The sequence below is a fragment of the Glycine soja genome, chromosome 14, assembly GCF_004193775.1.
Source record: "Glycine soja cultivar W05 chromosome 14, ASM419377v2, whole genome shotgun sequence".
Classification (NCBI taxonomy): Eukaryota; Viridiplantae; Streptophyta; class Magnoliopsida; order Fabales; family Fabaceae; genus Glycine; species Glycine soja.
This window is the reverse complement of record NC_041015.1, coordinates 12,805,574-12,833,154: the sequence shown is the minus strand read 5'-3', so window position 1 is coordinate 12,833,154 and position 27,581 is coordinate 12,805,574. Positions and strand designations below refer to the sequence as shown.

Sequence of the window (27,581 nt, the reverse complement as noted above, 5' to 3'; positions counted from 1 at the left end):
CAGAAAATGTTTGGGTTCAGAGAGGGGTGGTAATAAGAGGTTTTAAAGGAGGTGCTGGTGTGATTTATGGATAGGTTTGGGTTGGCATATAAAGAAAGGCTGAGGCATTTTGGTTGGTTGAGATGAGTGGTAGGAGTAAATGCAGTAATAATGGTAGTTGATGAGGTGAAGACGAAGAGATGTAACGAATTACACACAAAAAACACGCAAGTATTCGATTAAATTACATAGTAATCGATTAAATGGATGTTGCCATTGGTGTTGATGCTTCTTTGAACTTTTCCATGTTGAAATTCTTAATTAGTTTTGTACAATATTTTGTTTGACATAGTAAGGTTTCATTTTCCATTTTCTTGACTTGAAGTCCAAGGAAAAAGTTTAACTTTCCCATCATAGATATCTCAAATTCTATCTGCATAAAACTAGAGGCTAGTCTACATATATCTCTTCTTCAATGTATCCATTGAGAAAAACACTCTTCACATCCATTTGGAATAACTTGAAATCCATAATACATGCAAAAGCAAGCAACAACCTAATGGCTTCCAACCTTGCAACAGGTGCATAGGTTTCATCATAATCAATGCCTTCCTCTTGGTTATATCCTTTTGCAACCAATCTGGTCTTGCTCCTTACTATGACGCCTGATTCGTTAAGTTTTTTTGAAACACCCATTTGGCTCCTATTGAATTGAGAGAGGTAGATTTAGGAACTAAATCCCACACTTTATTCCTTTTAAATTGATTTAACTTTTCAAGCATAGCAAGCAACCAATGCTCATTATACAAAGCTTCATCTATGTTTCTTGGTTCAATCTGAGAAACAAAAGTCATGTTATTGCATAAAATCTTGAGTCTAAAGCGAGTAGATACTCCCTTTTATATTTTGCCAATAATGTTGTCCAAGGAGAGGTCTCTTTGAGTTCTTTATTCTCTAGGGAGGTCTTTAGGAGGTGTGGCAGTGATCTCTTTGCTTTGTTCAAGCTCTTCAACTTTGGTTTCATCTTCAAGTGCAGTATCCTTATCCTCAAAACCTACATCTTCATCTTCCAAAGAATTTTCTTGAACAATAGAGTTAGTTTCATCACACACAACATGTATAGATTCTTCCACACACAAAGTTCTCCTATTAAACACTCTATATGCTTTGCTTTGCAATGAATAACCAAGAAAAATAGCCTCATCGGCTTTTGCATCAAATTTGCAAAGAGATTCTTTTCCATTGTTTGAAACAAAACATTTACATCCAAAAATCCTTAAATGAGATTCATTTGGTTTTCTTCCTTTGTAAAGCTCATAAGGATTTTTCTGTAGAATAGGTCTATAAGAACCCTGTTTAAAGTATAACAACTAGTACTCACAACATCAGCCCAAAAATACTTTGGTAGTTTTGTTTCATTTAGAAGAATTCTAACTCCTTCTTCAAGGGATCTATTTTTCTTTCCCACAACACCATTTTGTTGAGGTGTTCTTGGGGTGGAAAAATTGTAGTGAATTCCATTTTCTTCACAAAAATTTTCAAAATACTCATTTTGAAATTCACCTCCATGATCACTTCTAACTGAAACAATATTAAGACCTTTCTCATCTTGAATAACCTAGGCAAGTTTGCGAAAAGCATCAAAAGCTTCATTTTGGTTTTCAGAAACAAAGTCCAAGTGAACCTTGAATAAGCATCTACAATTACTAAGCCATAGTAGTTGCCACCTAAACTCATAGTTCTGCAAGGTCCAAATAAATCTATATGAAGTAGTTCAAGGAGTTTTGAAGTAGAAACAACATTTTTACTTTGAAAAGAGTTTTTAACTTGTTTCCCTTTTTGACATGCTTCACACAATTTATTTTTCTAAAACTTGAGTTTTGGAATACCAATCACTAAGTCCTTTTTAACTAGATGATTGAGATGATGCATGTTCATATATGCAGCCCTACGATACTATAACCAAGAATCATCAATCTTACTTAACAAGCAACTAAGTTCATGAAATGATGCATGTTCAATATTCAACATATAGATGTTACCTAGTCTTTTACCTATTTGAACAACCTCACTAGTTATAGCTTCACAAATGACATGAGAATTCTTGTTGAATTCATTTTTGAAGCCTTTTTCAAATAGTTGACTTATGCTCAAGAGATCGTGCTTAAGTCCATTAACATATAAAACATTTTTTATTTGAGTTTTGTGCTAATTTCCAATGTTTCTTTCTCCCATAATTCTTCATTTATTGTTTTCTCCAAAAGTGACATATCCTCCTTCCTTTGACACAAATTCAGTAAGTCAGGACTTGTCACCCATCATGTGCCTAGAGCAACCAGTATCCAAGTACCATAGTGAGTCTCTTGCTTTTAAGCACACCAATAAGACAAAATAAATTAGAGAAAGGTGGTACCCAATTGAGGTTGGTTCCAATGGGGTTATTTTCCACCATTAAATCTTTAGGAATCCAAAATCATTTACCTCTAGGAACATCAAATCTCCTAACATAGCATTTATAAGATGTGTGTCCTTTTTTCATGCAATAATGACAAAGTCTTTGCTTTAGGCTTATAATGCACCATGTTTTTCTTTTTGGAGACTTTGTTTGGATTCACCCTTTTGGAGGATGCAAACTTGGTTTTCTTAGAAAAGCTAGTTTTCTTGTTATACCCCAAACCAGTCTTATCAGTAATATGTTTTCTCACACTAAGCAAGTGACTAAGATCACTCTTTCCTTTGTTCATTTTTTAAAAAGATCTTTAAGATAGGAAAGCTCAATTTTCAACTTTATACGTTCTTCATAGTGATCCTTTTTGAACTGTTCAAACTCAATTTGCAAAGATTTGTAATCATCCATATTAAGAGAAGTATAAGCACAAACACAACCAATGGCTTTATAGCTTGAAACAAGTTTTTCATTTTCTTGTCTCAATTTATCTAGTTCACTTTGTGTTGAAGTCAATTTGGTGATATGCAATTTTAGATCGCTTCTCAACTTATTGTTCGAAACAACAAGTCTTTGCGCTTCTTCGTGCATTTCATTAAATGCTTCCAGAACTTCTTCAAATTCATAATTTACCTCAGTTTCTTCAATGGTCGAGGAGTCATCCATCAAATCTACCATCAAGAACACAAATTTGATGTGACCTTGCTTTCCACATTCGAGGCATGTGAAGGTGTTGTTGTTGCTTTCTATCTTCTTTGAAGGTTTAGCGAATTTTATGTCTTTGGATCTTTTGAGAAATTTTCCAAACTTCTTCATCATTAGGCTTAAATTCTTTGCATCTTCGTCATCACTAGAACTTTCTTTGCAATCTTCCTTTGAAGAACTAACTTTGAATGCAATTCATTTTCTTTTATTTTCTGTTTCTTCTGCATGAGATTGTTGAATCAACTCATGTTCATATGCAAGCAATTTTTCGAAGAGAGCTTCCATCAACATTGATGCTAAGTCCATGGATTCCTTGATTGTTGTGATCTTTGGTTCTGAAGTTCTTGTAAGACAGTTGAGGATTTTGATGTTTAGCTCATCATGTTCAAATGTTTTTCCAAGACCAAGAAAGTGATTCATAATATGGGTGAATCTTGTTTGAAGTTCTGAAATGGTTTCTCCATTCTTCATTTGGAAGGTTTCATATTTGGATACGAGAGTGTGCTTTCTTGGTCTTCTTACATCCGTAGTGCCTGTATGAGTGACATCAAGCATTTTCCATATTTCCTTTTCACTTTTGCACCTTGCAGTATGAAAAAAGTTAAAATGCTTTTAGCTTTTTGATCATCTTGCACTTTTCTTTTCTCATCATCTTTCATCTCATCCCATTCTTTAGGCACCAATTCACCATTCACTTCTTTATTTGGTATAAAAGGTCCTTTAACAATAGCATTCCATGCACTGGGATCAATTGACCGATTAAAGATTTCCATTCTTTTTTGCCAAAACGAAAAATGTTCTCCCTTAAACAATGGAGGTCGATTGAGAGATGCACCCTTTTAGAAAGTGATTTGTTTAGAGACCATTTCAGAAAAACTGTGATCTTGAGCAACTTTCAAGATATAGCTCTGATACCAATTGAAAAAAATGATGGAACTCACCAACCAAGAAAGAGGTGAATCGGTTCTAAATCAAATAAAAGAAAGAGTTTTGAAAAACTTTCTTTTCCACAAGGATCGTATCACAAACTTTTGTTAAAACCAATATTTAATCAACCGCTCTAAACACAAAATAATTTTGTTAAAGTTTTTATTCAAAAAGATATTTTCTTTAACCTTCAACAAATTGATCAAGAATACAATGAGAAAGAAAGAAGAGAAGATATATCCTAATTTTTATGATGGTTCACTCTCTATCTCTATCTCTAGGGGAGCTACTCCAGTTATCTAATCCAAACCGAATTAGATTTTCACTATGCATATAGAATTCTTACAAGCAATCACAATCAATCTTAGTTCTTACCCGAGAAAAAGAGATTAAGGTACCCAACCCTAGGGTTCTTTGTGAATAAGACCATAAGAGAAACTTACCCTTAGCCCAAAATAGAAAAACATACTCTAGCATGCCTTTAGAAATTCATGCATATGCAAACAACATGTAACACATGACAAACTTGAGTAAAAAAAAGACACAACCTGATTAATCACATGCAGGAACCTTTGCTTGAGAGAATGAGTCTCTTCTTGATCTCACAAGAAATTCACAACTCACTTTTTACCATGAGAGCTTCAGAAAAAACAAAGTTTGGAAGTTGTGAGTCACATACTTATTCTAAGCACTTTTTCTTCTATGTGTTTTCTTCATAAAACTGAGAACACAAGGTGGTTATTTATAGAGAAAATAATTATAACCACCTGTAATTGATTAAATATCCAATGTAATTGATTATTTTGAAAAAGTAATCGATTATATTATCATTTCAATTGATTAAAGTGTTCTTCCCAACATCTAGAAAACTTTCAAGAGCAATGTAATTGATTAGATTTCTGATGTAATCGATTAAAGTGTTCTTGATCACTTCTGGGAAAAACTTTAAGAACAAAGTTATCGATTAAAGCAGAGACTCATGAAAAACCAGACATGGTTTCAACTGAACTGTGTAATCAATTACGGTTAACTGGTAATCGATTAAATCGAAACTAGAATCTTTCTACAAGCTACAAACACTTGTGTAATTGATTACGATCAACCTTGTAATTGATTAAAACAGAGAGTTTTATGCACTGAAGAAGTTTCTAACTTTAGAAACAATCTTTTTACCTCTACGTGATGATGCATGATGTGCATATGAAAAGATAGTGATTTAGATGCAACAACCAATACAAATGTCACTCAAAGAGTTGGGCATGTAAAAAGATAAAACTTCTTCAAGCTCCAAAGCTTAGTCTTCATGTTGCTCCTCTTATCTCTAACAAATCATTCAACCATTTATCTTCCATGCGAATATGCATTCTATTCTTCACGAAATTCATTGTAGAGAAACATCTTTGAGCTATTGCAGTTGCCACAAGCAAAATCAAAGCTAACTTCACAAGCAAGTATACCACTGGATACACAATATGCTTCTTAGTTTTCACTAACAATTGAGAAAGATCAACAATCCCTTTTAACTTTAAAAATTATTCATTAGATAGAACATCTCTTATAAAAGTTTCAAGTTGACTTTCAGGTCCCATAGTTCCACACAAGAAAATTCTGATGTATAAAATTTAGCCAAACAAATCAATTTTTTCTTATCAAATGCAAAATGACTCTAATGGTGTTGTAGAATCCCTTTTAAAAAAATTCTAAGAATTATTTTTTCGCAGATGACTCTATTAATGGTGTTGTGGAATCCCTTTCTAAAAATTTCTTTATGTTTAGCACACTACAAAAGAAAAAAGTAAAGCTAATTATGGTAAAAAAAAAGAACAAAATAAACATAATCTCCCTATTGATTACAAATAAAAGCCCCTACATTATGTTAAGCCTCATTAATAATTTATATTAAAAATTTGAAAAGCGTAAAAGATTATTTTTTTGATAAAAGTCTTACCGTAATTTCGCAAAAACTGTAACTCCACAATGCTTTTAATGCACACGATACACACATCTATGAGTAGGGATGGGAATAGGCCAGGTCAGGTCAGGCTTTGAAAGGCCTGAGCCTAGCCTACGATGAATTTTTGAGGCTTGAGTCTGGCCTATAGCCTATCAAAGGCTTTTATTTTGGCTCGGCCTGGTCTTTTTAAAAGCCTAACCTAGCCTGATAGCCTTTTTAAAAATCTTCTTTACATTAAATCTTTGATATCCCTTTGCTCTGGAGTAGACATGTAATAGGAAAGTTAAAGGAAAAGGAAACGTTAATAGAAATAGGAAAGCCAATAAAAATAATGAGAAATATAAAGGGGCACATACTCACACCTAAATTGTAATTAAAGTCTTACTTGATTATAGGAATAGAAGTTATGGAGCAGTAATGTGTAATCAAAGTTTGATAGTTTTAAAAAAATTAATTGTGCCCAAAAAATAATATAAGTATATATATATATATATATATATATATATATATATATATATATATATATATATATATATATATATATATATATATATATATATATATATATATATATATACCGGCCTATCAGACATATAAGGCTTTTTAATAAGCCTAAGTCTGGTCTATTTAATTTAATAGGCTTTTTAAAAAGCCTGAGCCTAACCTTTTAATTAAATAGGCCAGTTCAGGTCATACTTTATGTAAGTCAGGTCATAGGCCCCTGTAGGCCGGCCTGGCCTATTCCCACCCCTATCTGTGAGTAAGACCACTATGATTCTGTGAACATGAATAACTGAATAAGTTTAGGAATTAAATCTAATTAGATGTACAAAAATTGAATGAAAAAATTTAAGTGAGTGACAAAGTGATTTAAGGTGAGAGACAGTGGTGTTTGGCCATTCTGAGAATTGAGGGGCTCAGAAGATGAGAGGGTTAGAAGGAGTGAGGGAAGATTCACATTATAATCAAACATGTGCGATAAGTTACTAATTTAGTGTGTGAAATGTAATACCCTTCATTAAAATAACTAACACTAAAACATCATTAATCCTGATTTCTTTATATCAAGAATTCAGTAAAAGAAAAATGTTCCTAAAAGAATTATACCATGGAAATTTTTAAAAGGTACGTGTTTTACTCACCTCTTGATGCAAGTAATTTGAGTTCCTCATTATCTTTGTCTCAATAGAATTTCTTCGCTTTTTCCTTTCTTCTCAATCCTTTAACAACCCACTAATGTCAAGGGAGATTGTTTGTTTGTGTGATTCTAGGAAAAAGAATTGTCTATCCTTATGTAAGCGTTATGTGCACTTTGAAATTATATCTTTTGAGATTTGTTTAACAAATCTTTCTTTATCTATTATTTTTATTATCTTTATCCAATCTAATATATTATTATACTAATATATTTTAAAAAATACAACAATCTAATATATTAAAACAATTTAATCTATCTTTTTCTGTACTAAAAGATATATTTAGATAATCTTTATTTAACTAATTATTATATTATTTTGGAATGTTACATGAAACAGTGTGTTTTATGCACTGTGTGAATTTTTTTGTTAATATAACAATAACGATAATTGAGATAAATGGTTTGAGTTTTTAGTATATAATTTTTGTATTGAATGTCTTATGTTTATTTGGGATTTAGGTTAAATATGAGAACAATATATAATTTTTTATAAGGACAATTGTTTTTTTATATATATTAACAAATAAAAAAATCTGGTGGATGCAATTCCCCCACATCATATAAGGTGCATCCCCTAGTGCATATAATAGAACATAAAGCACCAACATACATTACAAGACATTAAATTATTATGGAAATATTTGTTTGTATATTTAACTAATTAATCACATATATATTTTTATTTATCACTTGATCATCTTGAATTTTAATTTTCAGATTGTGGAAGTTAATTTTTCTGGATTTAATTAAAAAGGTTAAGTGATAATATGTAATGAAAAGAAAAGAACCTTCAAGAAATAAATAAATTTTCATATTGAAGAAATAAATAAATTAATAAATACTTTAAGGAGTAAAATGTTTTTATTTTGTATCAACAAACATTTGAATGGATCAAGAATAAAGTATTTATTTCATGTCATTTCACTTAATAATATACAAATTTATTTATGGCTACATTTATATTAAAAAAATACATATTAGTATATAGCTATCTAGTTCTATAATCTCTAATTAGAAATTGAATTTAATATTCCAAATTAATTAGTTCTGATCCTTTAAACATAACATTCTTAAGTTTCGGATTCGTCTTCCATTGTTTTTTTGGAAACAAAAAGAAAGCATTATGGTGAAAAAGAATATTTATTTTCTTCTTTGGGATGATTTCCATCAAATCTCAAATAAATTATAAATCCGTAATTTGAAACAATTAATTGTTGCCATTTAAGAAAATGGAAGATAAACACTAAATTATAGAAAGTGCAATATTAATAGAGATTACGAATACATAATTTTCTGTCAATTAAATACAGTTAATTTACCCTTTCTTACTAATTTGGCAATCAATGAAACCACATAAAAATAATAGGCAAAAGAGGAAAAAAAAAGTTATTGTACAACAAGTAGCGGCCGTTACTATATATATATATATATATATATATATATATATATATATATATATATATATATATATATATTTCTCTTCACTTAATAATTTTGGTTAAACATAGAAATTTCCTTCTTTTATTCTTCTTGAAAGACATTTTTGAACTAATCAAGTCAACATTTTGATCCTAATCAATCCAAAGAAAGAATGCAAAATTTTAAGTAATATTATATTATTATACTATTAATATTATATAATTATATATTATAATATTATTACTTATATATTTTTACTATCAATCTTAAATAACCAATATGTTTTCTCTTACATTAATTTTTAGTCTTGGTTATATGGTAGATAGGAGCGTGTTTTTCGTAACCTAATCCTACATCATATATTTAGTGACTACTTGCTTTCTTTCCTGCTTATAAGTATTTGTAAATTAAATATTAAATATACAATAATTAATAAAATATTAAAATAATTGTTTTTATTATGTTATATAATTTTTTTTCTAGATATGATTTGTAATTATTATTGTTAAAATCAATAATCTTACACAATTTATAACTAGATGATAACTTAAAATAGCTTTATAAATACTTAACATAAATTTCAAACTAAATTACGGTACTATTTCGGGTGATTTCTTAAAAAAATTAATGTTTTTTTTTAAGTAAAGGATTTAATAAGTGTTTTTGATAATAGGGGATATATGGTGCAATGTGTTTCTTGGACAACAAGATAATGCTATAATGTATCTCAAATAATTAAGGAAAGTTAGTTTGGGTAAATAACAGACAGAGAAATAATGAGAAATTAGGAAAAATCGATAATAAAGATAAGATATCTGTAATTTGGTGTCTAAATTCTAAAGGGAAAGAATCATAATGTTTCCGTTTTTCTGAGCGCGTGCACACAACGCGTCAAAATTTTCTGGGAAAATTTTGAATTGAATTGGCGATTTTCTTGTTCTAACGAGAAAGGAAGGTCCATCATCACCATCTTCCATAATAATTCGGTCAATCTTCACGTTGTTAATTCAAACTTTCACTGTACACACACACCACCACACATTTTAGTTCAAGATTCTGTATCTTTCTCATTCAACTGTGTCACACAACAGATAACACAAAAAAAAAAAACTTTTTTAATTGTTCTCTCTTTCCCTTCATCACTCCTACTTTTTCTCCCTGTCAACGATATTCTTCCTTAAAAATCTTCTTTTTCTTTCTTTCTTTCTCTTGGGGTTCTGTACGTGTTTCATAGATTCTGTTCTGGGGTTTTTGGCTTCGAGACCCTTTTGCAAGAAAATGACCGTGGTGGAGGATCATAGAATGGATGATCTCAGAGACCAGTTCCCTATTGGAATGCGTGTTCTTGCTGTTGATGATGACTCAACATGTCTCATGGTTCTGGAGACTCTGCTTAGAAGATGTCAATACCATGGTGATCTTCTTCTACTCTTGCTTTTCGTTTTTTGAATTTTGAATTTTTGATTGCATTGATTACTATATGGGAATTCTATCTTGCGCTCTTTTTCTTGGCCTAGACATTGTTATTGAAATAATGAAGGATTTTGTTTTGTAAACTTGAATTTGTCAAATTGAGGGTGTTGATTTGATTTTTCATTTGAGAGATCTTTGCATAGGATATAACTTAAGTTTTGGAAATATGTATATGTCTATGTGTATATTTATCTGTAGATATGTGAAATTATTGTCAATAGAGTTGACTCTTCTTTTTCCATCGGACTCTATTTTTCTACTTTCTGGTCTGTCAATGTTTTTATCAATCAATTAAATTAATATTTTGTTTTTCTATTTTTCTTTGATACTGTTCTGAAACGTTCGGATCAGTTAAATTAGTGACTGGACAGAATTTGCATTTTGAAGCTCCCCAATTTTCTATTTTTTTTTTCTGATTTTCTGTTGTTTCTTTGTTTTCTGATTTTCTATTTTTTCTTCCTTCGGACCCGCTCAAACATGGTTTCATTGGATGAAGGATGCAAAACTTTTCCTTTGATTGGATTTTTTTAATGAACAATACATAGATTTTGTGTTCTGGTTGTATCTGCGGTATGCAATTTTGCTCTTTCAGAATGATATTTATTTTGGCTATGGATTTTTCAGTAACCACTACTAAAAATGCAATAACGGCATTGAAGTTGTTGAGAGAAAACAAAACCATGTTTGACCTGGTAATCAGTGATGTCCACATGCCAGACATGGATGGATTTAAGCTGCTTGAGCTTGTGGGGCTTGAGATGGACCTACCAGTCATAAGTAAGTGATGATCTTGTAGTCAATCTTCTACAGTTCATCTTTCTCAGTTTTATCCACATTATTGATTAATGACATAATTACTAATGAAGTTAAACGGTTACTATGCTTATATTTTTCTGGTGTTGAGGTTTTAGTTTTTGGATTGTCTTTGTGTATGTTTTAACTAAGTATTGTTACTTCATCACTACCAAAGATTTTGTAGGATTGGGTCTAGTTTTGTAGAGCATAAAAGGTGTTTGATATGGAACTGCACCTAGTCAGTCTTCTGCAATTTATCACTGATACTAATTTTTAGCCAGCCGATCATGCTATTCTAACAACTATGTTCACAAGTCACAACTGATTGATAAACATGAAACTTTGGTATACAAATGGAAACCAAAAGCCTAACAAGTATTTAAAGTCATTCATGTATTTGACTATCACACAATTAAAAGTCTTTTGCAATTCAGCACATGCTACAAATTTTTAGCCTACAATAAATCATGCGATTCTAACAACTATTTTCAGAATCGAATGATAAATATGAAACTTTGGTAGACAAATGTAAAGTGATCTTAGGAAGATTTTCTTTTGATTATGTGTTGCAGCTTCATTTAGTGGTTTAATGAACCCTTGACATTGTTAAATGTTTGATTTCAGTGTTGTCTGTAAATGATGACCCTAAGATGGTGATGAAGGGAATTACACATGGAGCTTGTGATTATCTTCTGAAACCTGTTAGAATTGAGGAGCTACAGAACATTTGGCAGCATGTAATCAGGAGGAAGAAGATCGATTCAAAGGAGCGGAACAAAACCAGTGACCATGACAAACCTAATGCTGATAATGGCAATGGAAGAGTGTCAGCAGGAACAGGAAATTCAGATCAAAATGGAAAGCCTTCCAAAAAGAGGAAAGATCAGGATGAAGATGATGAGGAGGAGAACGAGGATGGCCATGACAATGAGGACTCATCAACTCTGAAGAAGCCTCGAGTTGTTTGGTCTGTGGAGCTGCACCGCAAGTTTGTTTCTGCTGTTAATCAACTAGGCATTGACAGTATGTTCTTCAATCTATCTATTATTGCAAAACAAGTGTTATCATATTTCTTAGAACAAATTATACTGACACCTCGTACGGTTTCTTTGAAATTCACACGATATTTCTTCCTTTTCCCTCCTACAGTAACCCCCTTAATTGTTTCAAATATAATACATTGATGCACCTATCATTGAAGAAGTGCATCACACTATGAATCCCTGTAAGGGGGTTATTGTAAAGTTAAAAAAGAAGAGGTATTCGGTCTTTTAGTGAACTATCTCTCCAGGGATTGTGAAAGATGTTCCACTAGAAATATTCTTGTTATTGCATGTGAAATTTGATGAAACAAGAGGTGTTAGTGTAATTTGCTCTATTTCTGATCAATTGCTACAAGAGGTTAATCACTAGTTGTTTCCTTTATCTTTTTTAACAAGTTTTTTATGAATATTTGGGTGGATGATAGCAATCCAATGTTGAGTTTCTTATGATATGAAATGAAAATTTTATCAAGAATTAATTTGAACTCTTAGCATAGGTGCCCTTGGGGGAAAATATAATACAATGATAATTACTTATATTTTACACCTTGCCAGAGTGTTCCAATACTAAATTATGTGACTCATGATATGATAGTGTTAATTATTTTGCTTGCAGAGGCTGTACCTAAAAAGATTCTTGACTTGATGAATGTTGAAAAGCTTACAAGGGAGAATGTGGCCAGCCACCTCCAGGTATTTTTCTCTACTTGTCTTCATTATTTTAATGTAACATGAGCCCTTTCAATTAGGGAATGTCACTGTGTTTGCAATGGTTGCAGAAATATAGGCTTTATCTGAAAAGAATTAGCTGTGTGGCGAACCGACAGGCTAATCTGGTGGCAGCCTTAGGCACTGCAGATTCATCTTATTTGAGAATGGGTTCTCTGAGTGGGGTTGGACATATGCAGACATTGACTGGTCCTCAACAGTTTCATAACAATGCTTTCAGACCCTTTCCACCTGGTGGAATGATTGGTAGATTGAATGCTTCTGTTGGTCTGAATATGCATGGGATATCTTCTTCAGAAGCTCTTCAGTTGAGTCATGCACAAAATTTAAACAAATCCATAAATGATCCACTTAAGTTCCAATCAGCCATAGCTTGTGGTAATCAAAATGGTATCCAGGGAATGCCAATGTCTATAGGCCTTGATCAATTGCAACATAATAAGGGTGTTAGTGTTGGTCCTATTCAAAACATGTCCTCCCTAATTGATGATAGACCAACTTTTGGCGTGTCAAAGAAACTCTCAGATCAAACACAAAAAGTAACAATTGGTTGCTCACCCTCTCCGGTTTTGGACATCTCAAACAATGACTTGGTATTGAAAGCAGATAGTGAAAACACACAAGGGGGCGGAGTATATGAGAATTTAACTTCAGTAGCCTCTCAGCATTCCCAATTTTCTCTCCCTTTGTTGGATCATGGTAGGTGTAGTGATATTTGGTCAAGTCCTATGCAGTCATCTGGGACAAATTCTTACCCTCCAAGTGAAACTTTGCAAGGGGGGAATCTGAGTGGTCAATCATCCATTACTTCACTGTTTAATCAATCCCATGATTCACCGACAGATATGCACTCTCAAGGACTCATTTTTACAAATAACTTGGGACAAATGAGCAATAATGTGCCATTTCAAGGCTGGGATGACAATAATCATGATAGTAATTACGATGCAAATGTTATTGGTAATTCAATAGACACTCTGATTGATCCAGAAGGCCATACTTCTATCAACTCAAACTATAATAGAAATCTGGACTTCAATTTCTGTAATCCCTTACAGATGAAGCATGATGGAATTATGGGATTGAGTGAAGAAAACTCATTGAAACAACAATATGGGTACATCATGAACCGGCAGAAGTCTCAAAACAGTAGTGCCACTAATAATCTTGGTTCATTGGAAGACTTTGCCAGTTCAATGATGAAACAGGTATTCAAATTTATGCAATTTGATATTTCTGCATTACTGTTTTAAAAATCTGATCAGTTTACCTATTTATGCATCTGTTCTGGAGTTTCTGTTTCTATGTGATTACAGAATTTTCTCAACTCTTGTTTGCGTATTGATTAAAACACGTGTAGACCTTTTGATTAGGTTGATACCATCATGGAGAAGATAATAGAAAGTTATTTATTTGACCATATTATTAACTAATAGTCTAATACCATTAAAGTTTTAAAACTTTATACATCATTCTTATCAATGTATACACTACTGTTATAAATAGGCAACATACTCTGTATGGAGGGCCTGCTAAACTCTTGTTATTTTCTGATTGAGTATTCAGTAATTAGTTGAATTAAAGGTAAAGCTACAAGTATTATTGGTTGCCATTACGGCTAATTGAGTTGGTCCACATCCATGTCAAAATGTAATGTTTTGTTTAACCATTGGTTGATTGATGACAATATAGACATTGAATATTTTATGCATCAGATAAGAACACCTGTGGATATTAGTTCCATAAGTTCGTTCATATTTCCCTTATGCTATGAGACATTAGTGGCATGATGGATATAAATCTATCTGTTCAATTTCCCTTCTAGCTACCTCAGAACTAAACAGAATTGGAGGAATTTTGTGTTCAGTGAGATGATATGTATTTTTATACGTACATCAAAGATGCTATGCTTAATTAACTTGATCATGAGCTGCTATGTTAAACTGAAGATGATTGGTTCAATGTTGAACTGTTACTGGGTATAACTCTTAAAGTTTTCATGCTAAAAATGCTGGTACTTTAGACTAACATCACCTTTTGACATGAATAATTTTTATTGAAAACAATTAGAAGGAAGAACCTTAGAGCTTGTTTGTTTAAGAATGTCCTGTGTGTTAATTCTCAGTTACAAAAATTTCACCTTGTTCTTTTATTTTTAAGAAGTTTATATACATACTGATACAAGGGATAATTGTTCTTGTTTTTATTTTCTGTTTTCACTATTTTCTGTATAAACTTGTCTTCTTGACGATGTTACATAAATGCTTGTCTATCTATGATTTGTAAAACTATTAGACTGACCTTCAAAGCTGTTTTACTATTTAACTTGTGATCCAATACTTTCTTCGTTGATCCTTTTTTGCATTTTGCACCATGACCATCTAATAATAATAACATTGTCATGTGATGCAGAAACAAGACAAGGTGAAATTCTTGGACGGGTCATACTTATGCAACAATAATTACCCGGCCGGAACATCCATGTGACACGAATTTTGGCAGTATATTTAACCATCATGTCATGCTTTGTTGATGAATTTTGTAGCGTGTCACAGGTCTTGGTTTACCACTTTTCCCAGTTTTGTCTTCTTGGTAGTATTTTTCTAGGCTTGGGTATTACTTTCAGCAAGGGCTTTCTCAATTTGTGAAAATTGCGTTGTTTATGCATGGACGGGCCCTCTAGCGCATTATGGAGTAAACCATGTTTAGTTTTGTGTAGACATGCTTTTCTAGCAATTTGTTAGTGGTCCATAGGCAAGAATAAAATAACTTTAGTGACAATAAACTCGGGGTCTTCCCTTTATGAATGCAAATAATGGCCCACGAAATAGTATTCATTTTTTTAATACATATATAGCATTCATTTATTATTTAGCAATAAACACGTTCTTGCATATGGGGGGCTTATAGCTAGAAATGCCTTTTTTGCTTATGAAGTTTGCACACGTATAGCCCATTAGAGTGTGTATAGTAGTGAAAATTTGGATAGTATGTATTTATTCTCATCATAGGAAAAAAGTTTGCACACTACGATATTCCTCTACTAATTTTCTTACTTTCTTTGTAAGGTGAGTATCAAATGCGTTTATATTTCAACACAAGGAGAAAAAAAAAACAACTTTTTGCATGGGCTAAAATCAACTTCTATTGTAAGCACTAATTTAAATAACGATATTCACTAAAAGAAAATATCATTTGTGTTAGTTATTAACATCATTCAGAAAAAAGAAAATATTTAGTTTGAAAAGTTACCTTCGCTTGTTTTTTATTTTCTGTTGTCACTTTTAAATACAAAAATTATCATTTTATTTTTAAAAGTTTGTAAGTGAATAGAAACAAAAAAATAAAAAAGTTTATTTTTTTACTATTTCCCGTGCAGACTTTTAGAAAACACAATCAAAACATAAAGTAGAAACATAAAACAAAAATAAAAATGTTGATTTTCTTGGCCGAAGTTTTCGGAAACCATGTACTAAAGTGAAATTTTAGCAAAATTGGAGTATAAAATACCCAACACATCATGTAATATGAAGATAAAGGCAAGGATTTATTGGTCTAAAAACAATAGTAGTGTATATACTATAGCTTCAGCTATTTATCTTTCCACAAGTCAACATGAAATATTTTTCTACGAGACCTCACCAACACAATTATTTATGATTAGATACATCAATAGACGTTTCCATCACGCCATGTTTAAAAAGCATTCACTAAAAGCACTTACGTTTTCCGCTTCGAAGCCAATCCTCACGTCAACGCCCTTGTTGTCACTAGGGCTTTGCATGAAATATGCAACCTGTGGCATAGGAGTGGCCAAAGGGCATGCATAGGTTGCTTTTCCACGAAAGAACTCAATGTTGTGAAAGGGCATTCTTGTCCAATCAGAGACCAAAGTTAGCTCCTTGAGTGGAGGGAGTGAAGAACATTGTTGTGGCCCATCTAGGGCATCAACGTAGGCTTTTACATAGTCATGGTTTACACTGTTCTTGGCTTCTCTTATTTTCTCAATGATGAATTCATGGCTTGTTTGTTCCAATTCTGCCACTGACATCATGATGGAGGCGAGAACGTAGGCGTTTCCACTGAAAGATTTTGGCAATGGAGGTGTCATCTTGTTCCTTATGTCCACCGCGAATTGGAGGCATACTAGCTTCTCTTTCTTCATCTCTAATGCTTTGGTCCTTGCCTATACTCAAAATGAAACAATGTATAGTTTGGACTACTCAATGGGGGAATATTATGTGGAAAATAAAACCTTTCAGTCTCAATTTATTTAAATATGTTTTTGTTTACATAAATTTAAGTTATATTTATTTTTTGTCTAAAATTTAAAATTAACCTTTTCAGTCTACGTTTTTTATAAAAATAATGTTTTAGTCTCTCTATCAAAATGTCCTGTGCCCAAGCACACTTAGAATGAATACTTCAAAAACACAAATGTAGTGTGGGTTTTGATAATAAAACTGTAAAATCAAAGTAGGTTTCATGTAACAAGTGACTTGTGATTTGTTAGACACATAAATAAAATTTCAAAGGGTGTTTGGCAAATGAACTAAAATAGTTTTTCTCCCTCAAATTATAGGAATTAAAAAGATCAACTTTTAATTTCTGAGACCCATGTAGAATGAATTCCCCCTAAATTTGAGAGACTAAAAATATTAAAGTCATTTTTTGTGTCATAAATAAATCAATTACAGTCATTTTCTCATTTTGAGATGTTTAAATTGCATTTCCTGTTCACAAAGATTAGTATGAGTTACAATTTATTTATTTTAATGTAAATAAGTATGTTAGCTAATGGTAAAACCTATAATAGACCTCCTAAAATTATTTTCCTTCTTTTGCAATTTTTAAGGTTATCAAGAGCTAATTTTAAACATTGTATTATTAATTTTAAGTAATGTTTTTAAAATCGAATCAGTGATTAAACTGACAAAGACACTGGTTCGAGGTGTACTTTTTATAGATATGTAAAATATTTAAATATTCTTTTTTATCTTAAAAGTAAAATTGAAAAAGACACATAATTTTTAATTTAGTTCAAACTAGTTCTTTGTGCAGATTTAACAACATTTTTGGACCAATCGATTAGATGCTTTATCGATTCTCACCGGTTCAGAAAAGTCTCAATTTTTTTGGAGTGTACGGATTGACCACCCACCAATTCTTAGTTGAATTGATTGAACTAGTTGATCCAGTTTTCAACACACTGATTTTAAGATTTTATTACATGAAATTATTTTAAAAATTATTCTAATGGTTTTGGAACTTTGCTCAAAAACTTGATTTCATATCAATTTTAAAATCCCAAAGTTAATAATATAGGCTCAAAACTGCTTTTTGGACAAAGGTAAAATTCATAAAGAGAGTAAATTAATCATAAGAGGCTCATTTACATTAGTGTGCATAATATATAGATGTAGATTAACCAATATAATTTTTAAAATAAAAATGAAAGTAGTATAATTTAATGATGTAAAATATATAAAAATTTAATGTTATTTAATTTTTAAAAAATTATAGATTAATTATGTTTGTGTAGGGACAAAATCAATTAATATCAAGTCAAACTAGACAAAATTAATTAATAATATTTTATAGATATTAAATGTACCAATTCAATTTTCTCATTGAAATTTCAGTCTAGCAAAGTCCAAAAAGTTCATACAATTTAAAAGTTAATTAATATTTCATCACATTGTTTTATTTGTATATATAATTTGATAATTAAATTATAAACATTGGATTATATGTCTAGAAATGTCTGGATTATTAAAATTCAGTATGAAAAAATTAGAGGGACAAAATGAAAATTTAAAATTTTAGAGAGACGAAATATATATTTTATCCGAATAAACATTAGACTTAAATTTTTTTAACTCCTTTAATATATAGCCACTTTTAATTTTTTGAAGTAAAGTTTTACCACTGTTAACTACTCATCCTACCATGTAATGACACATCACTTATACAATTTTAAGTTTAGTTATTTCAATTATATTTCTTTTTTCTTTTTTGTTTAGTTCCCCCTCTCTGTCACTCTCTCTCTCTATATATATATATTCTGACTCTTTAGGCATATCGACAATTACAACAACTAAATAAGAATTGTTGAATTCATAAACTTTATCATTTATGAAAAAGAATTATGTTACCAAATTTAACAGTATGTGTGTGAATCATTTGATATTATCACATTTTTATGCTATATATATATCAATAAATATTTAATTATATTTTAAATAGCATATTATTTGTCAAAATAAAATAATGCGATGAAGTAGAAATTAGATTTTGATTTGCATGAAATTTTATAAACTTAAAGAACTTTCAATTCAACGACTAGATTGATTAATTTCGTATTGTATAAAAAAAAGTTGTTAGTTGGTGTAAATATAAAAGTTTGACACTTGGTGTCAATTAATTATGTCTTATTATATATTTATATTGATATCCGTACATGTATGTTTATGTCTATCGATAATGTTTTTCTATGTGAGATTAAGAAGAATAGTTATTAGAGAATTCCATGGTACCCATAAAAAATTAAATGTTTTGACACTTTTTCTATACCAATAATCCAATTAGTTTTTATTTAATAAACTCGACCTCTTTCCCTTTCTTTCTCTTGATGTATCTAAACACATTCAACTATTGACCCGAAAATATTTGCACTAAAACCTTTCGATTTCTCTAAGTACCAAATGTTAGATCTAGCTTATTAATGGTTATGATTAAAATATATACTTTATGTGAATTTTATTAAATGTTACACGATTCTTTTAAATGATGATATGCGACTTTAAAATTTACTGTCATTCTCACAAGATTATATTACTTTTAATTTTCACATTTGAATCCTGAATGTTATTCAAGGATAACATTGCTCCTGGCTTGCGACTCATGACAATAAAAAGTCTTTGGTTTTGAATCTTCTGATACTTGCAAAGTCAAGTCTATACTATGTTGTTTTGTTAGGTTCGATTAGTAGTGCTTGCTTACTGTACCTTCTCAAATTTGGTGGCATAAGTTAGGGGGCAAAACAAAAGATGCATGTTAAGCTGTCATATCTTTGCCATATAATGAACTAAAAAACAAACACACAGGATTCAACAGGAACAACAACAACTGAGGCATATTAACTTACCTTCCAAAGGTGAGCCGCAAGAACCTCAAAGGTTGAGAAAGGAAGAGAACCTCTTTGCATGGAAAAGTGTTTCCTTTTCAAGTCTTCTATCATTGCACCTGAAAGATGATAGGTTTTAAGCACACACTTCTTTGGATTAGAGGTTCCTCCAATTTGCATAGGAAAGCCCTTTTGTCCACTAGCTGTTTGCATTATAAGTTGATATAAGTGATCTATTGCCATGGCCCTAGCTTGCTTAGCATTTGAACTTGAATCTGAAGGAAAATTCATAGTCCCTCTTGGGGCTTGAAGACTACCACTGAGAAGTATCCCTCTCTCATGCACTGGTTTTGGAAGCTCATCAGATCTGCTTCTTCCTTTCACAATTTCAGAATTTGAGGCCCATGCATACAAGAAGTCATAGGTTGCTGCCCCGTCAAATAACGAGTGGCTTGTTCCAATGCCAATTGAATACCCTCCACATCCAAATTTAGTAACCTATGTTTATCAAATAGTGTATTTATTTTGGGAAAGTGTCTACTTAATCAATTTAATATTTTTTTCTAATAACTTTAATGTGATAAGAGAAATAATCGTTATACCTCCTTAAGTGTATACACTAGTATAGAAAAAGAAGGCAGAGGAGTGAAAGATGTATCAGGTGAGATGATATGTTATGTAATAAGACGAAATAGATAAAAAAAAATATAGTAGGAAAAAAAAATAAAGTACATCGATCAGTCGAAGTATTGTGAATACAACATAGCATTCGGTTGAGAATTTAACCTAATTTATTGAAGGACTAAATCATTTTTGAGAAATTAATTTCTTTCAACAAATAATTTTTCATAACACAAATTTGGAGATCAAATCCTACCCACATGAGTTAATTAATAAGTATCATTGTTGATCATGTGATAAATACTACTTAGTTGTGAGGTGTGATTTGGCTGCATAGTTAAGAGACTTAGGGCACAGAAGGAAGAGGGTTTATTTTTCTTCTTTCTTGTTTCTCTATTTCTCGGAAGCTAGGTTTCCTCAAAAATGATAAGAAAGACAAGAATTAACAAAGATTAAGCAAATAAATTATAGAAACAAGAAGATCTTACGGCCCCGCTTATTGTCCAGTGTGAAGGGAACATGTCCATGTTTTTATACAACTACAAGGACAAATCCTAACTTCTGTCATACTTACAGAAAGAAAAACAAATCCCAACATTTCTTTATAACTAATTCTGGGGAGAAGAGTACTTTTCAGGGACGCAATGGAGTGATACACAAATTAGAAAAGGCAAAAATTAATCAATCAGGTAACTCAGATGGGATAAAAAAACATAGACCCTAAACAAGTTAATTTTCTTCAGTGACGACATATTTTACATTTACATATGTAACTGCTATATATTCTAGTATTTAATTGCAATTAGATATTATATTCTTCACAGATTATATATATGTTTGTCTCACCTGAGCAACAATCAGAGGCATGTTTGAGAAATTCCCATCAAAAGCTGGCTTATAAACGAGCTTCTCAAAGAATTCATTGTACTCAGAGAGGTTTCCAAGTTGTGATGTTTTAACAGAGGTTTCAGCCTCTGCCAGAACTGCACCCTGGTTGTTGCACCACAAATTGAGCTTGCCATCACTTTGATTTGGCCCAAGCCTACCTGCACTAGGATACCATAGAGTGAAGGTCTCTTCCAAGCCAGATTTCAAGTTGGAGAACACTGAATTGAGGGACAAGTCCTTCAGAGTTTGGTGAGGAAGGTTATTGTAAAAGAACACCAATTGCATGAGGTTTGGACACTGCCTATCCAAATTTGAAAGGGTCAAAACCCTCTGAGGTTGCACAAGCTTGGGATGCACAGAAACAATCCTTGAAATGGAAACCATATTTCTAGGATCATCATCATGTGGTGCAGCCATGATTAAATGGAATATATATATATATATATATGGGATAATAATATTGCTGAAACTTTATGTGCAACACTATATTTGGTTTATTTGTGATATGTGGTGAGATACATAGAAAGCAAAGGGTTACATTTATAGAGGGAGATGTGGAAGAGATAATTGGCTAGCTAGATTCTTATAAAGAACTAATTAATATAGTTTTCTAGGTAAGCATGTTGGAGATGGTTTATATTTTATACACCATGGACTAAAGGGAATAATGTCGATGCTAATTTAGTGATATAGAGGCATATCTTCTTTCTCACTACTTAATATTTTGCATGGTACTGTAGTGTTGTGTACAAAAGGAGGAATCCCGGTGTGTGGCTCCTGTAGATTGAAAGTGACCTACTACCTGTCTGTCTATGATGCTAAATTCAAGTTGATTATCTTCTGTGTGGGACCTTAATACGCTCTCTAACATAATCAGCCCTGGTTTTTGGTTGTATTTTTTGCTTTTCTGTTGTTATAAAAGTAGAGTGTATATTAAAGTCTTGCTGATAAACGGATATCTGAAAAGGAAAATGAAGGCTAAATATTTCGAATTTGATCATATGAAAGATAAATGTACTTTAAGAAAAGTCTCCCATTCATGTGATTCATGAGTATGACGAGGACCATACACAATACACTAGGCGTCTTAGGCATATGGAATAACTTCAATAGAATTTATTTTTTCAATAAGATCTACCTCAATAATACAGTAACTTGTTGTAAATCTTCTTATAGTTGAATTTGATTTCTACGTATAAAAATACTAGAATTTATTTAATTTTTTTGTATTATATAAACACTTAATGGGAAAATGGAAAATGTTTAATTAGGTTTATGATAATAACTTATAACTTTCTTATATACTTTCCTTTTATTTTCATTTAAAAAATTTCATCATAAAATTTATCAAAATAAAATTAAATAATATCTCAATTTTTTTTCCATTCGTTGTCTTAAAAATAACTATGAAAAAGTTCTCTCGTGATAAGATCATATTGAACATTAGAAATAGAAAATAATTAATGAATATAGGAATCACAATGAATTAAGTTTATTATATAATTAAGTTGAATTTAACTTGTGCATCTTAATTATTTCAGAAAATCCCTTATTTAACTACCCTCTATAATTACATATAAACTTATAAACCATTTTGCTTTTCTTTGTTAATAACCAAGTGCTTATACCAATCAAAATAGTACTCTCATAAGTTAAAAGTTAGTTCAAACTGATCAGCCTAAGTTATTTAAACAAATGCGCCCAATAAAACTAAAAAATGTCAACTCATGAAAAGAAAAATTCCTAACATACGCATGCCCCATATATACTTGCCCTATAATAACCGCAAAAAATTACTATGCGTGGATGAAAAGTGGTTATACCTTAAGGCCCACATTATTTAGGAGCTTTAGTTCGTTCCTTTCAAGATGACAAAGTCCTATAATATGTACACAAACACGGATAAAGCTCACAAAACAATGGCAACAAAGGCACCCAAGAGTTACATAGTTGAGTTTCTTAAAAATGCTGATAGGATTTGATCTCCGAGACCTTTCAAAGATTGAAAGAAAAAGTTTTTGGAAGACCAATAACAACAAAGTCTTATCTTACAAGGTCTGCTACATGGATCCCACTATGAGAATACATTGTTCTGCAAACAAAATAATTTAAAAGGCATCAAAGAAAAAGGGAAGTAAACTTTCTTTTTCGTTTTTCTTTGGGGGAGAAAAGAGGTGCTGAGTCGAAAGAAAGCAAAGGAGTGTGGGGTTGAAGCTAGCCGTGTTGGAAAATAAAACAGGTTGGCGAGTCTGTGATAGAGAGGGGTTACGGTGTGGTGAGTAGGGAAGTTGCTGTTAGTAGGCAAAGCATGCGTGCATTTCAAGCCCAGGCCTTGTCTTGTTGTCCCTCACTTTACATACATTTCCCTTATTTCCAGGTGCTTATAGATCCCTCACTTTCTGTGTTATTTGTTTAGTCTCAAACGCCAACCCTTTTTTTGCAATAATGTATATAATATTGACATTATTGAGGCTCGAGGGCATGTATGTATAATCCTTTACTTTGTAATTTGTGTAGTACTTGCTTGGAGCTTATATGCAAATTCATATTCACAATTAACATGCATTTGAAGTACAAGGAAGTTATGCTAGCTAGGTATACCATGCAATGCATGCATGAGGTAATTCCTAATTTAAGTTTTTGTCATATATTGGAAAGAATTTGGCAAAGATAAAAGTTAAAAGGTTTAAATATTTTTTCATTTTTATATGAATAATATTATATTAGATTGTTTTAATCCTTGTATTTTTTTTGTTTAGGAAGTACGTACTATCCAATCCTTGCATTTTTTATATCTGGCATATGGTACATGTTCGTCTACGCAATAAAATTCCGAGTCACGTAAGCATTTGTGTAAGCAAAAATTAACAAAAAAAATGAAGTCTTTAGATACAAGTTTATAAATAAAAAATGTTATGGGAATTAAATGTCAAATCTAATATATTTACATATACTAAAAACTAAAAAGATGTTTAATCAGAAAAGCCAAATTATGAAAGGGGAGAGTATAATGAATTCAAGTAGCTAGAAGGCAAAACTAATTAATGGGCCATTTGAGGAAAAGAAATATAGAAGTTCTTGGTGATGATTTTTTAAAAAATAATGGCTACCGGAACTACAAAATTGAGTCATCACATACTCGCATGCACTCTTAAGTAGTCATACATCATATCTTGACCACATTTTTGTATCCTCCAAGCCCAAAAGCGTCAAATCAAAGGGTACGGTCTTGATGCCTAAACCGACTACATATAATTCTATAATTAGTGATTCTCATAATCAAAAACCTCTATATATTCTTATCATGCATTATAATATCCCCGCTGTTTCACGAAGATGCCAAGCCAGAGGAGTAAGTTTTCGTTCTTACGTCAAGTTTAAACTACCATAAGTGGTGGACCTACACTATGTGAGGGTGTGCATTTGCATTTCTTATTTTTTAAAATTCATTAATAATTTTTTTTTTTAAATTAAAAATTGTAAATAAAATCTTATATTTTTATATTTTATTTCATATATATTTATATAATTGAATCCCTGATTTTATTTTTTATAATTTGTTCTTAATGATTTAGGGTCTTGTTTCCGCTAGCCAATGACTATCATGATTCTTAAATCTTAATTAATCAAACTTATGCTCAAATTGAATGTAAAGAATTTATTCTCCTTATATGTCTTTTGCAATCCATGCGCGTCTAAGATACATCATGCCATCCAGTGTGTACATTAATATTATTACATATGCATGTATCATCATATGGCAGATATACGATTACCATATACTCACTACTACAATTTTTAGATATAACATCGGACGGTTAACATCGGTTATTCACAAAATCGATGTTAACAAAAGTGCGGTGACATTTTTGTAAATAAGTAGACTTAGTTAACATCGGTTTTTCCGAAATCGATGTTAACTAGTCGATATTAACATCGGTTATTTTAATAACCGATGTTACTATGGAGTAGTTAACATCGGTTTCGGAAAAATCGATGTTAGTATGCCGTTGTTAACATCAGTTTTGTAAAAACCGATGTTATCGAGTCGATGTTAACATCGGTTTTAAGAAAACCGATGTTACGTAGTTGATGTTAACATCGGTTATTTTTAAAAAACCGATGTTGTTATCATTATATATTAAAATTTTGAAATTGCACAACCCGCGCCCTTGAACCCTATCGTTCTTCTTCTTTCTTCTTCTGCCTAAGTTCGTCTTTGTCTCAAACTGGCCTGCGCTTCTGTGACTGCAACCACATTGTGGAGATCATGTTTGTGGAGATCGTCTCTGCCACTTATCGATTGAGGTACGTCCTTTCGTTTTAACATTAGGCATTCGTCGTTTTAACATTTGCTCACTTTTGCAAGTCGAAGAAAACTAGGAAAGGAAAGAGTCCCGGAAAGGGTACCCCCAGGGCGTTCTTGTTGTTTCTCCTTCTGCCTGAGTTGGTGTTTGTCGCAAACTGGGCTGCGCTTCCGTGACTGCAACCACATTGTCGAGTTCGTGTTTGTGGAGTTCGTGTCTGGCACTTATCTTTTGAGGTATGTCCTTTGGTTTTAACATTAGGCGTTCCTCGTTTGAACATTTGCTCACTTTCGCAGGTCGAAGAAAACTAGGAAAAAATCGAGTCCCGGAAAGGGTGGGACTCGATTTTGGAAGTCCATTGTGCTTGGCTTTAAGACTCCTAGGGAAGCCATCGAAGGTATGTCTCTATTGTATGTTAATGATGAAAATCCATTGTTCAATGATCTGTCTTTGTTGTGATGTTTCGAAACCCTAGTTAGACTAACTAATATGATTGATATTTGAGTAAGCTGAGACTAGGCAATATGATTGGAATGCATGTTTTGAGCTATGATGATGCTTGGAATGCATGTTTTTTTTTTTTGGAAAGCAAAGATAATTTATATTAGAATAGATAAAGTACCAGACAGAGCTAATTTAGACTCAAGAATGCATGTTTTTCCTTTCCATTATGATGACCCTTAAGTCAGCCCACCAAGTAGAGAAGTATAGCTTTCTAGGCCCTTGACCCAAACCCCTCCAACCATTGTATTTAGAAACCAGAATCTTGTTCCAAAGTTGGTCTGGTTTTTTTTTTTTGCACAGCAAAAATTAATTATATTAATAATAGTTCAGTACTAGATGTACTGAAAATAGCAAATAGATACAAAGGCAAATCCTGCCAAATCATCCCATAAAGCTTTCTTCCCAACCAGATCATAGGGAGCATAGACATTGACAAACATCATCCTCTGATTATTACTAATACATGTCCCATCAAACATTAAAAAACTTCTACCTTTCTCCCTCCTATCCACCTCAAAAATGGAGTTATTCCACAAACATAATAGGCCACCAGCAGCCTGCACAGAAGGAACATAATCCCAATAGGCAGTCGAGTCCCCCCAAATGGCCTGGCAAATACTTTTATTAAATTTCTCCCTTTTGGTTTCTTGGATACAGACAAGGTTCACTTTGTGCTTTACAATGAGCCTTCTAACAGCAGCCCACTTGATTCCCCTCCCCAGACCTCTAGAGTTATAGGAGAGAATGATCATAATTGTTGAATTTTAATTCCCTTCTCTGCTGCCATCATATTATCCTTATTCTCCATATCCAGCAACAACCCTTTAACCTTGTTATCATCTTCCCCATAAGTCAAGCCCATTTCCTTCAAAAGGGCATATTGTAGCTCTATAGAGTCCTCGTGTAATGAAGGCAGAGGGTCAGTTTTAGAGGCTGGGTTGAAGTCCATAATTGATTTCTCAAACTGTTGGGCCTTGCTATTACTCCTCAACACCTCCTTTCTTCTCACATAAATCTTTGTGGCAAAAAGAGTTGGGCCACATGTCTGTTGGCCCATTTCCTCAGATGCCACTTTTAAGTCGTGTTGACCAGAGGCAGCATAGACCATGCTGGGATTCGTGATATTCAAAATGCTGTTGTGAGGCATAGATACCTCAAGAGGCAATGCTTTTTCGTGCTCCCCCTCTATTCCTTTTTTTGTATTGCCCAAAATTTCCCCATGGGTGTTAAACCACTTACCCGCGTCTGCATGGCAGTCTGTGATGGGGCCTTTTTCATTGAGGTCTGTTAGCTTCATAAGTGGGGAGTGCGGGTTGATCATATGCTTCTGTTAATTTAATTGAATAGACATTAAGTTACTCAAGGGCTCTCAAAGGGTAATTCATTTAAGTGGCCTTTTTAATCAATGGGTAGAATATAAAACTGTAATATCTATTCAGTGAAAGAAAGATGGAAGCATTTGCCTTG

General features: G+C 32.1%; 2 protein-coding genes across 2 annotated transcripts; one reads left to right on the top strand and one right to left on the bottom strand.

Annotated features, from left to right (window-relative positions):
- The first annotated feature begins 9,454 nt into the window (after nt 1-9,454).
- LOC114383677 (two-component response regulator ARR12-like) lies at nt 9,455-15,388 on the top strand. The gene is made up of 6 exons (XM_028343401.1): nt 9,455-10,042; nt 10,726-10,878; nt 11,521-11,919; nt 12,556-12,632; nt 12,719-13,876; nt 15,081-15,388. The coding sequence occupies exons 1-6, from the start codon at nt 9,907-9,909 to the stop codon at nt 15,153-15,155; spliced, it is 1,998 nt and encodes a 665-aa protein (XP_028199202.1). The 5' UTR covers nt 9,455-9,906; the 3' UTR covers nt 15,156-15,388.
- An 841-nt stretch (nt 15,389-16,229) lies between these two features.
- LOC114383118 (brassinosteroid-related acyltransferase 1-like) lies at nt 16,230-21,784 on the bottom strand. Its single transcript, XM_028342711.1, has 3 exons — nt 21,262-21,784; nt 19,816-20,292; nt 16,230-16,854 (listed from the first exon to the last, which is right to left on the bottom strand). Exons 1-3 carry the CDS (start codon nt 21,718-21,720, stop codon nt 16,354-16,356), a joined length of 1,437 nt encoding a protein of 478 aa, XP_028198512.1. The 5' UTR covers nt 21,721-21,784; the 3' UTR covers nt 16,230-16,353.
- Between the last annotated feature and the right edge of the window lie 5,797 nt (nt 21,785-27,581).